The sequence below is a fragment of the Lactuca sativa genome, chromosome 3, assembly GCF_002870075.4.
Source record: "Lactuca sativa cultivar Salinas chromosome 3, Lsat_Salinas_v11, whole genome shotgun sequence".
Classification (NCBI taxonomy): domain Eukaryota; kingdom Viridiplantae; phylum Streptophyta; class Magnoliopsida; order Asterales; family Asteraceae; genus Lactuca; species Lactuca sativa.
In genome coordinates, this window is record NC_056625.2 from 276,013,408 (window position 1) to 276,026,702 (window position 13,295).

Here is a 13,295-nt window from a genome sequence, read left to right on the forward strand (position 1 = left end):
GCCGAGTTGAGTCGGGCAGAGGCAAGAAAAACGATTTTCAGCAAGCAAAACAGTTATGCATCACATACAATTGAAACCAATCAAGGCTCTGATACCACTGATGAGTTTTATGCATAAGAACAATCATATGTGCTCATACAAACCCTAATGCTTGGATCTAGGTTTCTCTATTGTACATGCTTTGAATCCAAAACTTACAAACCTAGATCTATCATATATAATTCGAAATTATCATAAAGAAAACAGATCTAAGTGGTTTACCTCTTCCAAGTAGCTTGAATCCTTGTAATCTTCTTGATCTTGAGCTTAGAGTCACAATTGTAACTCCTCTAATGGTTCACAAACCCCACAAGCAAGAAAGCAATATGAGAGAGGGTGAGATGCTAGAAATCGGCCCTAGGGTTCCCTTGGAATGAAGTGTAGCCGATTTCCATAGCCTAGGGGTCTTATTTATACTTGCAGGCTACTAGGGTTTCAGTCTAAACCCTAATGGACAGCTTAGCCACCAAGCAACCCAAGGAACCTTCTTGAATAAGGCCTTAGACGAAAATATGATGGATCCCCATCATAATTTCGTTCCCCCTTAAGTCCATTAGGTTTCCTTAACCCAAAAGTCAACTATCATACGTTTAACAGTTTATACCCCTTTATTTAATTAATCACTTTTAGTCATCAAATTAATTCATAATTAATTTATGACTAATACAAATTAAATAAATATTATTTCTCCTTTAATATATTATTCTTATAATATATTAATAAACCATAATATTCTCTATTTCTCCTTAAATTATCTTGTCAAGTTGCTTTGGAGAAGACAACCCAAAAGGACCATGCATAACCGGGTCAAGTACATACCAAATATAGTTACGGGCTTAGACGCTATTCCAACAGTTACAACAACGAACGGTATCACAATGAACTGAATATGATTGTGATGGGTTGTGAGCATTTGCAACTAGTCGCAATTGGTCGCAACCATCCCATTCGCAATGAGCCAGACGGTTCGACTCCAATGTGCTCCGATTGCTTGGACCCATTCGCAACGTCTCACATCCAACCACTAGTCGCATTCTTTTACATCTAATTGTAATCATATTACGACTTTCACAACTAAAAACAGTGGGAACCAATCGCAATTTACGGTTGTAACCACTTGAGATCGGTTTGGAACTTGAACTTGGTGAATTGCAATCTGTATACGTATAAAATGTGAAATTCCATTGAAGATGCTCTAATACACAGGCAAAGGCAAAGTGAATATGGATACCATCCCTTAGAGAAATAGTTTTATACTGTCGAAATGGTTTTATAACAGTATGAGATTTGGCATAGCAAGAGGAATTGGAAATATTGAAAAGAAGTTGGTGTTTGAAAGGTAGATTAACACGTACATTTGGTATATCAAACAATATCGGCATGTCACTTGATATGCTCTTACCACCCTTTTTACTTGTTTTCACATTTTCATCTAAATGCATTTATGACTTTTTTTTCCCTTTTGGGAAAAAGAAGAACCTCTCATTGAAATTATTATTTAAAACTAGAAAAAACCACCGTCCAATCAATCATCTTATACCTCCGCCTTCAGTTTTCAATTTTAATAAATTTATACTAAAACGAATTATTCTGAGGTTTATTGTTTAACAAACTAAATCATCTAAAAATAAATCAAATAAAATACAATTTAAACATTTTTAAAACAATTCACGTTGAAAATCTGACGATAAAAAGGCAACTTAAAGTCTTAAAAACAACTTTTTATAGTAATTTGTTTACTTCTGATTGTCTTTAAAAAAAAAAAATCGAACTTATCTTATGGATAAAAATTGAATGAAAAGGTTTAAAATCGAACTTATCTTTATGGATAAAAAATAGATTCAAAGATGATGATGACAGTTGGGTTTTCGAAGTGTCATTGAAACAGTGTAATCATACTCTAGCCTTTCCGATCTCTGTGTTGCCGCCATACTTATAGAGTTATAGGGAACCCAAACACATTACTATTTTACCAGTAGTTGCAACCCATCACTTCCGATTTCAGTACATTTACAGAGAAAGAAGACGTTTTTGAAGCAAGAAGAAATGGGTGTTCCGTCATTTTACAGGTGGCTGGCGAACAAGTATCCGAAAACAGTGGTGAATGCGGTGGAGAAGACGGAGGAGAAAGACGGAACTCGACCAAACCCCAATGACCTCGAATTCGATAATCTTTATCTCGACATGAATGGAATCATACATCCATGTTTTCACCCGGAACACGACGATGTGCTTTCTAAATATGTATGTCTCTTCATCTTCTCTCTTTCTCAATCTTCTCTATTCGAAAATGGAAAAACTTTTCAGTGAATTTACAGTTGTAAAAATCTTTATGTTTTACATTTCTGGTTCTTTTTACAGTTGACTACTCCTGGAACATATGAAGAAGTTTTCAGCAACATATTTGAGTATATAGACAGAATAATGATGATTGTAAGACCAAAAAAGCTGCTGTATTTGGCCATTGGTAAGTGATCTTGTTTCGATTGAAATCAATTTCTAACTTCAGATATTCAAAGACTACAAAATTTTGAAAACATTGTGTAGACGGAGTAGCCCCAAGAGCCAAAATGAACCAGCAAAGAACAAGAAGGTTCAGAAATGCGAAGGATCAAGAGACACTTGTACGTTTTTCTCCCTCAGTGCATACTTACGAACTATCTTTACATGCTATAATTTAAGTCTTTTTCGATCAAATTCATTTAAGTTGAAACTTATAATGTGTATATAGCGCAAAGAGGAAGATAGATTGAGAAGGCAATACGAAGTTGAAGGCAAAGATGTTCTTCCGAAACAGGATTCAGAAGTGACGGATTCGAACATAATCACTCCGGGCACCACGTTCATGTTCGAGTTATCAAAGCAACTCCAGACTTACGTTCATCTTCGCGTATCAAAAAACGATGCATGGAAGCACTTGAAGGTTTGTCATGTCACAGATTTCACAATTTAAATGGTTAAAACATAACGAAATTGTATGCATGCTTTTAAGGGTTTCACTAAAGTTCGATCATTTATAGGTAATTCTTTCCGATGCGAATGCCCATGGTGAAGGTGAACACAAGATAATGTCCTTCATACGCCTTCAACGGACTTGCCCTGGTTATAATCCAAATACACACCATGTCTTGTATGGTTTGGTATTATCTGAACCCATTTTATGTCGAGCTTTTTTATTACTTCCTACTAATGTCATTTAACCTTACATTATCGGCTCTTGTTTGCAGGATGCAGACCTTATTATGCTCGCTTTGGCTACACATGAACTCCATTTTTCCATTTTGCGAGAGGTTCTTGTTTAACTTCTTGTAAAATTGTGCTTATTTGTTAATTTCTAGCACAATAGTTTTTGACAATTAATTCTAATTCTAAGTTCTTGTATTGTCAGAATGTTCTTGCAGAAGATAAGTCAAAAACAAGTCACTCATCTGTGTTGTTGCAAGCTGGAAATTCCGAAACCAATGTGGTGAAATGTAGAGGATGGTTCAAACAGGTGCATTTTACTACTATATATTATCATTTTACTTTATTTTAATTCCTTGTTAATACAGGCTAATCCGTTTTTCCTGTGCTTCTGCTAGTTTGACCTGAACAGTGATAAAGTTGATATAAGTCAACAGATGAACAAACTTGATATTACAGCTGCTGGAAAGCAAAAGTTGTTGGTGAAGAAGCCACATCAGGTAATTAAGGAGTCAAATGTGCATGATGGATTAAACATGAGTTTGGAATTGGTATCTATGTTGTATATAAGTACTTCTAATGTTAGTTTTATTGTGTCTTTTTAATTACTGCAGTTTCTTCATGTTTGGATACTGAGAGAATATCTTAATTTTGATTTGAGATCCACAAATGTGCCTGAAAATTTTGAATATGATATCGAACGCCTGATTGACGATTTCATATTCATATGCTTTTTCGGTGGAAATGATTTTCTTCCCCATATGCCAACCTTGGAAATTCATGAGGTTACTTTGAATGCTTTTTCCATTTCAGTTCAAATTCAACTTTCAAGAAATTTTGTGATGATGAGAAAAGTACAAAGATGAAATATTGCTAAGAGTTTACCAAAAAAGTGTTTTGAAATGTTCACGAGACTTCTAAATCATTGCAACCTTTTGTGGTCGAAAATCCAAATTCTAAATTTTTATTATTCTTGATCAGGGTGGTATTGATTTATTGATTCATGTGTACAAGCAAGAGTTCAAGAACCTTGGAGGGTATCTTGTGAATATGGAAAAGGTAATTAGTGGTGGAATTAATGTAACTAAAAACTTTAGTAACTCATCGATCACCCTAGAAGAGTCTGTTAATTTTTGATCTATATATACGACTCATTCTTGACGATGTATATAGTATCAATTTCTATGGTTTTGAATTTTTGAAAAATGGAAACAGGTGTATGATAAGAAAGGAGGGTACATCAAAGTAAAAAGGGTTGAAAAGTTCATCCTTGCATTGGGCACATATGAAGATCAGATTTTCAAGAAGAGATCAGCAATCCATGAAAGCAAACTTCGACGTATGTTTTCAGAATTCAAGGATGAGGTATATTTGATAATTTAGGTTCACTTTCTTTATCTTTAAACTCCTTAAAAATTCATAAAGGTTTTATAATTAATCTTTTGTCTAGAGTGGTAATGGAGAAGAGGAGTTGTTTCCTGTGATAAGCACTCATAATCAGAAGGGACCATACACCGAAAAATCACCTGATCATGATGTGCAAGTATATGATGTATTGTTGATCCTACTTTCTTTCTCTATCATTTTTGTATCTTTCCATATCATAGATTTGAGCTAAATGACACTCTTTTTCTTGTTTGCTAAGATAATCGAGAATACAAAAGCATTGAAGGAGCAATTAAAATCTTACAATCGTGAGATATCGGATGTTTTCAGAAACGGTCTTCTTTCAGACATGGTATGGAAGATCTTTGTTGTGAGTTTTCCTTTTTTTTTCAGGATGTAGATTACAAGAACTACTCAGTGTTTAAACTAAATCTTGTCAGGTGAAACTGGATACTCCTGGATGGAGAAAACGCTACTACAAATACAAGTTTTCTGCTGAAACGGATGCGGATGTGGAAAAAATGAGGAAAGAAGTGGTATGTATTCTACATCTACTATTTTACTAAATGATATTATTCTCTATTATTGGATCTACACATTGTTTCATACATGTCCATTTCATTGTATGTAGGTCGAAAGATACACTGAAGGGTTGTGTTGGGTTTTGCTATATTACTTCTCAGGGGTTGTGTCATGGACATGGTGAGGGGCATCTGTGAATAAGATATGATTAACATTTATAGATAACATAGAATAACGATTGTGATTATTCCATCAATAGGTTTTACCCATTCCATTATGGGCCATTTGCATCAGATTTTAAAGGTCTTTCAAGTACTAAAGTTACGTTTCAAAGAGGATCCCCCTTTAAACCATTTGATCAGCTTATGTCTGTTCTCCCTCCTACTAGGTATATATGCTCTTAAATTTCTTTTAAGAAACATGGTTATGTGGATTGATAAGTTTTTGTTCATGGTCTTATCTAATATAATGTGCTCATGTAGTGCCCATGCACTTCCACCTCCGTATCGGTTACTCATGACAACGGATGATTCAAATATTCTTGATTTTTATCCTAATGGTATGTCAAGATCCGAGTCATCTCAAATAGTTGTGTTTCTTGATTAATATCTTTATGAACACTATTGACATATATTTTATTGTTTATTCTAAGATTTTGATGTGGACACGGATGGGAAAAGATTTCTTTGGCAGGTTATGGGATAATTAGTGTTCAAAACACTTATTTCTCCTTTCAACAACCATGTTTTATACTTTTATATTCCTATAGTTTTCTTATGTTGCAAAAATATATCTTTTGAAGGGTATTTGCAAGCTTCCATTTATCGATGAGAAGCGCCTTCTTGCTTCAACAAAGATGATCGAGAAGGAACTGACTGTACGTATGGCTGAATGGTATTTAGAGATTAGAACCTTCACATGTTTGACAAGGACTCTAATTAATATCGTCTTTTATATTCAGGAGGAGGAAGCTCAAAGAAATGCTGAGAATGCTGACAAGTTATTCCTACACAGTGAGGAAAATCTTGCTTTGCAAATTATCTCTTCCTTCAACAATGAAGGCTCTATCGAGCAAAAGAGCTCCATGAAAGTTGATACAGGCTTAAGGTTGTGCTGTTCGTTATCGAATTGCAGTGATTGTTGGTTTTCCTAATGTATACATCTTCTTCTCTTGTTTTGATTTCAGTGGAGACATAAATGGTTTTGTCTATCCTAACTTAGAGCCCAAGTATGTTTGTGATGTTAATGACCTTGGAAGCGATCATGATGTTCTGTAAGAAAATACTTTATCAGTTATTACTTGGGATTTACCACCTAGTATTGTTTTACTGTCATTTTATTATGTACTTCTATGCTGCAGATGTGTATTCTATGATCCACCATGCTTCTCTCATCACATCCCTCGTGTCCTTGAAGGAACTGACATTCCAGATTCGGTATGCCATTTTGACTCTTTAATTATCTGGCTCTGTTGCTTTCACAGGCTTCTAATTTATCCCATGTCTCTTGAAACGTTGTGTTGTGGACAATACAATATCGTGGGTTGTTTTTCCTCGTCCTTTTCATCAAAAAATGAATGGAAGATTTGCTTTTAGATATTTCTGAACTCCATTAACATGTTAAAGTCTTGAGTTCTGTTTAATTGATGGAACATTTGTAAAATTTGATAAACAGGATGTGAGCGAAGCAGATATCAAGGAAGTACGCTTGTGGCATGAGAGCCATGGTTACCCTGTTCGGAGCAATAGGTTTGTTGGTTTCGACATTTGTCTAATTATGCTAGCTATTTGGTGGCTCTGTGATCTGGCCCTAATATTTTTGCAAATTTTTTGTTCAAAGATGCCATGGACAACCTGAAGAAGATAAAATAGACCCTAGTGTTGGTTTGGCGAGTGGATGGAGGGGTAGAGTCAACGAAATTGCTTCTAGTTCTCAAAGTCGCATCCAAGAGAGACACTTTAGGCATGGGACCCACAGTTACCCTAACCGGAGCAATAGGTTTGTTGATCAAAATATTGTCTGATTTTTCTTCCTTGGTGGATCTAAAACATATAAGTCCACAAAAGTTTTGTTTGCAGATCGTATGAACAAGTTCAAGGAGCTCAAAGAAGCCCTACCATTAGAGCCGTTGGTGGCTGGAGTGGTAGAGGTAGGGGAAGAGGACATGATGCCACTCTGAATTCTCAAAGTACTTCACGTCATGATGCCACAAGGACACCAAAAGAGCAAACAAACTGCAGTTCTTGGTGGGATACTCATGGGAGAGGTGCTCGAAGAAATGGGAATTGTGAAAACCGATCAATCAATTATAATGGAAGGACAAGCACTGTGAATGGTCAGTTTTGGGCAGTTAGGTCAGAATCCAGTTCTAGTAACCAGGGTAGGGGACAGTGGGGAGATGCAAAATCCAAGAATGCCTCCAATCGTAGATGGTAAAGATATTGACAATTAAGAGTTTATGTTCCCAACAGATGAGAAGTATTTTGCAAAGGTTTTTCTTGTTTGTTATTAAAGTTATAATGTAAGGTTAGTCTAGTATCTTTATAACCTAACTGGCATCCTTTTGGGTTGGTAACATGTATATGTTGGAAGCTAGTAGACATGGTTTTGGGATATAAACATATAATTTTGCCAAAAAATTTAAGTATCAACCAAAGGAATGGAGGATGTGGGCTGTTGTTATAATTGAAATTTAGACTGATTGTGTTGTAATTGAAATTTAGATTAATTAACAAGCGGCTGTAAAGGTTAACCTGATAAGGTGCAGCATTTTGGTAAGAAAATCCCTGATAACTCTAGGGTACAATTCTTTATATCATATTGGGTTAGAGACAAGTGTATTACGAAAATTTTAAAAAATTAATATTAAAATATGATGAAATATGAAAGTTTATGAAGATAAATAGCTATCAATATTACTTTTCTAAGACAGGTTGATGAAGTTGATGTTTATACTATACTAGGCGAATGCCCGCGCGTTGCGCAGAAATACTTATATAGTTGATGTCTTTACAAATATATGTTTTTTTTATAACGTTAAATTTGATATAATAATTTGTATATACTAAATTGATATAATATATTGATTATATTTGAATTATATGATAATATATATATTTATTGTAACGTTTAAATGACTTCTATCTGTGAGTTACACATGAATAAAATTAAATATAATATATGATTTGATGTTATTTATAATTGTTTTATTGTTAATTAATTTTTTAAAATTTATTTGCATAATGTTTTAATTTCTATCATTATAATTATTTAAAACATCAAATATTGTTTTGTATTTTAAAGCTAATAATATAATCATTTATATATAGTTATTTTTAACTATTGTTATTGTAAGTTATTTTAAGCTACTTATTTGAAAACTTTTAACGATTATAAAAACCTATTTAAGAAATATTTTTGTTAAATCGGGATTATAATTTAGTTTTTGCTTTTATCACTACAATTTATCATTTTTAACTATTTACAAAATATTCTTTAGTTTTTTAAATGGAACTGAAATTTATATTTTAGTTGACATTTTAATGCACAGAAACACCTATATAGTTGAAGTCTTTACAAATTTATATTTTTTAAAAACACTAACGTTGTTGTTAAATTTGATATAATAATTTTTATATTAATTTGATATAATATATTAGTTATTTTGAATTATATGATAATATATACATCTATTATAACGTCATAATCTCAATCGTTTGAATGACTTCTACTCGCGAGTTACACATCAATAAAATTAAATATTATATATGGTTTAATATTATTTATAGTTGTTGTTATTGTTAACTATTTTTTTAAAATTTATTTGCTTAATGTTTTAATTTTTATCATTATAATTATTTAAAACATCAAACATTATTTTTTTGATTTTAAAGGTAACAATATAATCATTTATATAGAGTTATTTTTAATTATTGTTATTATAAGTTATTCTAAGCTACTTATTTGAAAATTTTTAACGATTATAAAAATATATTTAGGAAATATTTTAGTTAAACTGATATTACAATTTAGTTTTTGCATTTATCACTATAATTTATCACTTTTAACTATTTATAAAATATTACTACATCCGTCCCATATTTATTGTCCACTTTTTACTTTTGAAGTCATTATTCTTCAACTTTGACCTTAAATATTTCTGTTTTTGATACATAATATTTGATGCAAAACATATGAATAGATTGTATTTTAAATGTATTTTCATTGTTATAAGTTTCATAAGTTAATAGATAACACAAATAAAAATATTTAAGGTCAAAGTTGACGAATAAAGACTTCAAATGTCAAAAGTGGACAATAATTATGGGACGGAGGGAGTATCTGGTTTTTTTAGTAGAACTGAAAAAGTTGACACTGTAATGTTATATTTAAATTAACAATTTAAGTATTTTGACCAAATTGTTCAAAAGTTGTAGCTTTAAACTAATAATGATTTACATACAACAACATTTTAAATCTAATAAATTAAGTATAATATGTTAAAATTTAAAGACATGACTTTATAAATAGAAGTAAAAATATTATTTTAAAATTGAAATTTAGTCTATTTATGATTACACTTTAGGTTTGATATTTATTTATCTTATTAACCAACTTACAATCATTATTAGAAAGACACTACAATTTATCACTTTTAAGTATTTATAAAATAATTTTTTGGTTGTTTAAGTTAAATAAAATTTATATTTAAGTTGAGTCTATAATGTTATATTTTAATTAATAATTTAAGTAATTTATACAAATTGTTCAAAAATTATACATTTAAAATGATAATGGTTTACATCCAACAATATATTAAAACTAATATAAGTATAATATATTAAAAGTTAAAAAAACATAAATTTATAAGTAGAAGTAAAGATATTATTTTAATATTGAAATTTAGTTTATATATGATTACACTTTAGATTTGATATTTATTTAACCTAGTTACCAAATTATAATTATTATTATAAAGAAATTGAAAAGTCATGGGAGTTTCAAATGAATGTGGTGAAAGGAAAAAAGAATAGGGGTTTCAAATGCATGAGATTCAAGAAAAAAAGCTAGCTTTATAAGTATGTATGATGTTTGGGAAAAAACATGATTGTTAAAATAACACTATAATAATACACTGAAAATGCATAGTTATTTTATGATTATTATATTGTTAAATAAAAAAAATAAAGTAGCACGTCATAATAAATAAATACGCAAAATTTCCTTGGATTAAAAAACAACAAAAATAGTCATTAAGTATATAAAACAATATAAATGGTCCCTTGTAACATCATAAAAATACCAAGTAAAATTTTTATTTTACTTAAGTCAAAACCATTCATTCTTTATTCAACAAGACGATCAAAATAAAAATATCCTCAAAGCATCAGAGTAAAATCATAAACATTCATTGCAATGCGATTAATGAGTGTCATTCCTTTAGAAGCCATGAATACCTGAAAACATTTTAAACATAAACCATAATCACAAAGTTATCTTATTGAGTTCATCAAAATACCACAAACCATTGTAGACCCAACCCTAAGCTATATTCCAACCCAACATAAAGTTATAGAGGCCCAACCCTCAGGTTTCTTTCAACCCAAACATGCAACATTGGGCCTAACCTTGGGGTTTCTTTCAACCCAACATACAATCATGGGCCTAACCCTATGATATATTTCAACCCAATCATATATACAAGAGTTACAAAGACAACTAGCATGCTATACAACACAATCTAGTGGACCGACATTGGTACCTTCGACCCACAAGTACAATGAGAAGACTCACTGAATCATAGTGCTGACTAAAACACTGCTCAATGTCGTGCCGACCACAGCTAACAGCTCTCACTGCCAAAGATGGCTACTAAAAACCTCATAACAATCCACGCAAGGCAACCCTAAGTCTACCTTCTAAAAAATAGAAATTTGACCAAAAGTCAACCCATGCCAAAAGGCAACAGTCAAAGTCAACTTTCAACGTTAACTTTAGTCAATTGCCACGTTGTGACCATCCATAGCCAAGCCGTGGTCCTCATACAACGTTATAGTTGAGAATTTCCTAGTCCCAGGAGCTTTAAAGCTCAGATCTGGTCCTTCCTATGATCTAAATGGATAAAGTTTTCAACTTTATCCATTAAGACACCCAAAGAGATGAAGATCTTAAACCCTAAGTCCAAATAAATATAAGTACAACAATGTCTTAACCATTAAGCCCTTAATCCAAAAAAGTTTGTAACCCAACCACTCCATAAGAGTTTCTAATAAATACAAGATCTATGATAAAGATGGGAACTTTATAGACATCATGTCCAATACACGTATAGAATCCATTTTAGGTCAAAATGAGCTAAAAATGACAAAAAAAAAACTCATGAAAGGTCAAGAACCCCAACCAAAGTCTAGATCTACAATATATGTTACTCATGGGACTCAAGAGAGTCATAGATAGGACTGTTCACTATTCGGATAAAACCGAATTATCCAATTGGACAATTTAGATTGGACAATTCGGTTCGCATATTCGGATTTTTGGATTGGTTTTCAACAAAACCGAATTATTATTTTGGATTTCAGATTGGTTTTAGTTTATAAAATAAGAACCGAATAGTCCAAAAAAACCGAATAAACATTTATTATTTATCTATTTATAATATATATCTATAGTTTTTTTATTAATTTTGTAATTTAATTTTTCAAATAAGAATGTTTCACCCGATCAAAAAAACATTAATATGTATTTTCACTTAAAAGTTTTCTATCTATAAAATATTTAACTATAATATATATTCTTATTAGTGGTTTATAAATTTCAAATCACAGCTAAGTAATTTGTTTTTGCTTTTTGTGTAAAGTTTAATAATATTATAATTATTTGTCGTTTTAAAATGTTTCGGTTTTTAAAAACCGAATTATAAAAACCGATCCAACCGAATTGTAATTTGATCGGATCGGATTGGATTTAAATTTAGTTTGGACTATTCAGATCCATGTTTTGAAAACCGAAATCAATTTGGATTCACTTGATTGGATCGGATCAAACCGATCCATCCAAACGAACACCCCTAGTCATAGAGTTGCCAGCTTTATGTGTTCCTTCCATTCAAACATGCTTAAACATGCAACATTGAGCCCAACCCATGGGTTTCTTTCAACTAACATACAATATGGTCCCAACCCTGGGGTATATTTCAACCCAATCATATATGCAAAAGTTACAAAGAAAGCTAGCATCCTATACAACACAATCTAATGGGCCGACATTGATTCCTACGACCCGGGTTTCTTTCAACCCGAACATGCAGCATTGGGCCCAACCCTAGGGTTTCTTTCAACCCAACATACAATCATGGGCCCAACCCTATGGTATATTTCAACCCAATCACATATGTAAGAGTTGCAAAGAAAACTAGCATCCTATACAACACAATCTAGTGGGCTGACTTTGGTGCCTTCGACCTACAAGTACAATGAGAAGACTCACCTAAATCATAGCTCGACAGTGCTGACTAAAACCCCGCTCACTCTCGTGCCGACGACATCTAACAACTCTCACCGCAAAAAGATGGGTGCTAAACACCTCCTAACAATCCACGCAAGGCAAACCCTAATTCTACCTTCTAAAAAATAGAAATTTGACCAAAAGTCAACCAATGCCAAAAGTCAACGTTCGGCGTTAAACTGTAACAACCCAATTTTCAAAAGATTTTTTTTTCATTTTTGATTAACCAAAATACTTCAACAAACCATGAAATCCCAAATACAATTGTTTTCAAAATTCATATAAAGTTCAATTTTATTTCAAATCATTAGAGTGTTCCATAAAAACGCCTGAGAGAAAGTGCGTGTCGCGCCATCAAGCCTTGCCCTTGCCCTTGGGCTCAGATTTACCTGAAACAAATCCAAAAACTGTAAGCTAATGTTTAGTGAGTTCCCCAGAGCATACCCCACACACAATCCACATAATCACATATCATATGAGCCACAAAGCTACATATATCACAGATGTCATGCATAAAACATATAGGGATGTCGTGGGCTCGTCCACAGGGTCTTACTCTAGGATGCCATGGGCTCCCCACATGGTCTTAAACCTAAGTTCCATGGGCTCTCTCATGGTCTTTAATAGGAAAGCCATGGGATCTCCACGTGGTCTTACAT

At 32.5% G+C, this 13,295-nt stretch overlaps 1 protein-coding gene across 1 annotated transcript; it reads left to right on the top strand.

The window, feature by feature from the left end:
• The first annotated feature begins 1,869 nt into the window (after positions 1-1,869).
• On the top strand, positions 1,870-7,725 carry LOC111917674 (5'-3' exoribonuclease 3). Its single transcript, XM_023913339.3, has 25 exons — positions 1,870-2,283; positions 2,401-2,506; positions 2,587-2,663; positions 2,771-2,962; positions 3,060-3,179; positions 3,267-3,329; positions 3,428-3,532; positions 3,621-3,722; positions 3,837-4,007; positions 4,204-4,281; positions 4,438-4,587; positions 4,673-4,774; positions 4,868-4,960; positions 5,049-5,144; positions 5,240-5,310; positions 5,390-5,518; positions 5,613-5,689; positions 5,783-5,823; positions 5,933-6,007; positions 6,092-6,237; positions 6,317-6,403; positions 6,491-6,566; positions 6,805-6,878; positions 6,970-7,128; positions 7,209-7,725. The coding sequence occupies exons 1-25, from the start codon at positions 2,086-2,088 to the stop codon at positions 7,564-7,566; spliced, it is 2,946 nt and encodes a 981-aa protein (XP_023769107.1). The 5' UTR covers positions 1,870-2,085; the 3' UTR covers positions 7,567-7,725.
• The last annotated feature ends 5,570 nt before the right edge of the window (positions 7,726-13,295 follow it).

Coding starts and splice junctions, on each gene's coding strand:
- LOC111917674 (XM_023913339.3), top strand. CDS start 2,086: ATGGGTGTTCCGTCATTTTACAGGTGGCTGGCGAACAAGTATCCGAAA. Junction 3,533..3,620: donor GTAGAGGATGGTTCAAACAG/GTGCATTTTACT, acceptor TGCTTCTGCTAG/TTTGACCTGAACAGTGATAA. Junction 4,282..4,437: donor ATCTTGTGAATATGGAAAAG/GTAATTAGTGGT, acceptor AAATGGAAACAG/GTGTATGATAAGAAAGGAGG.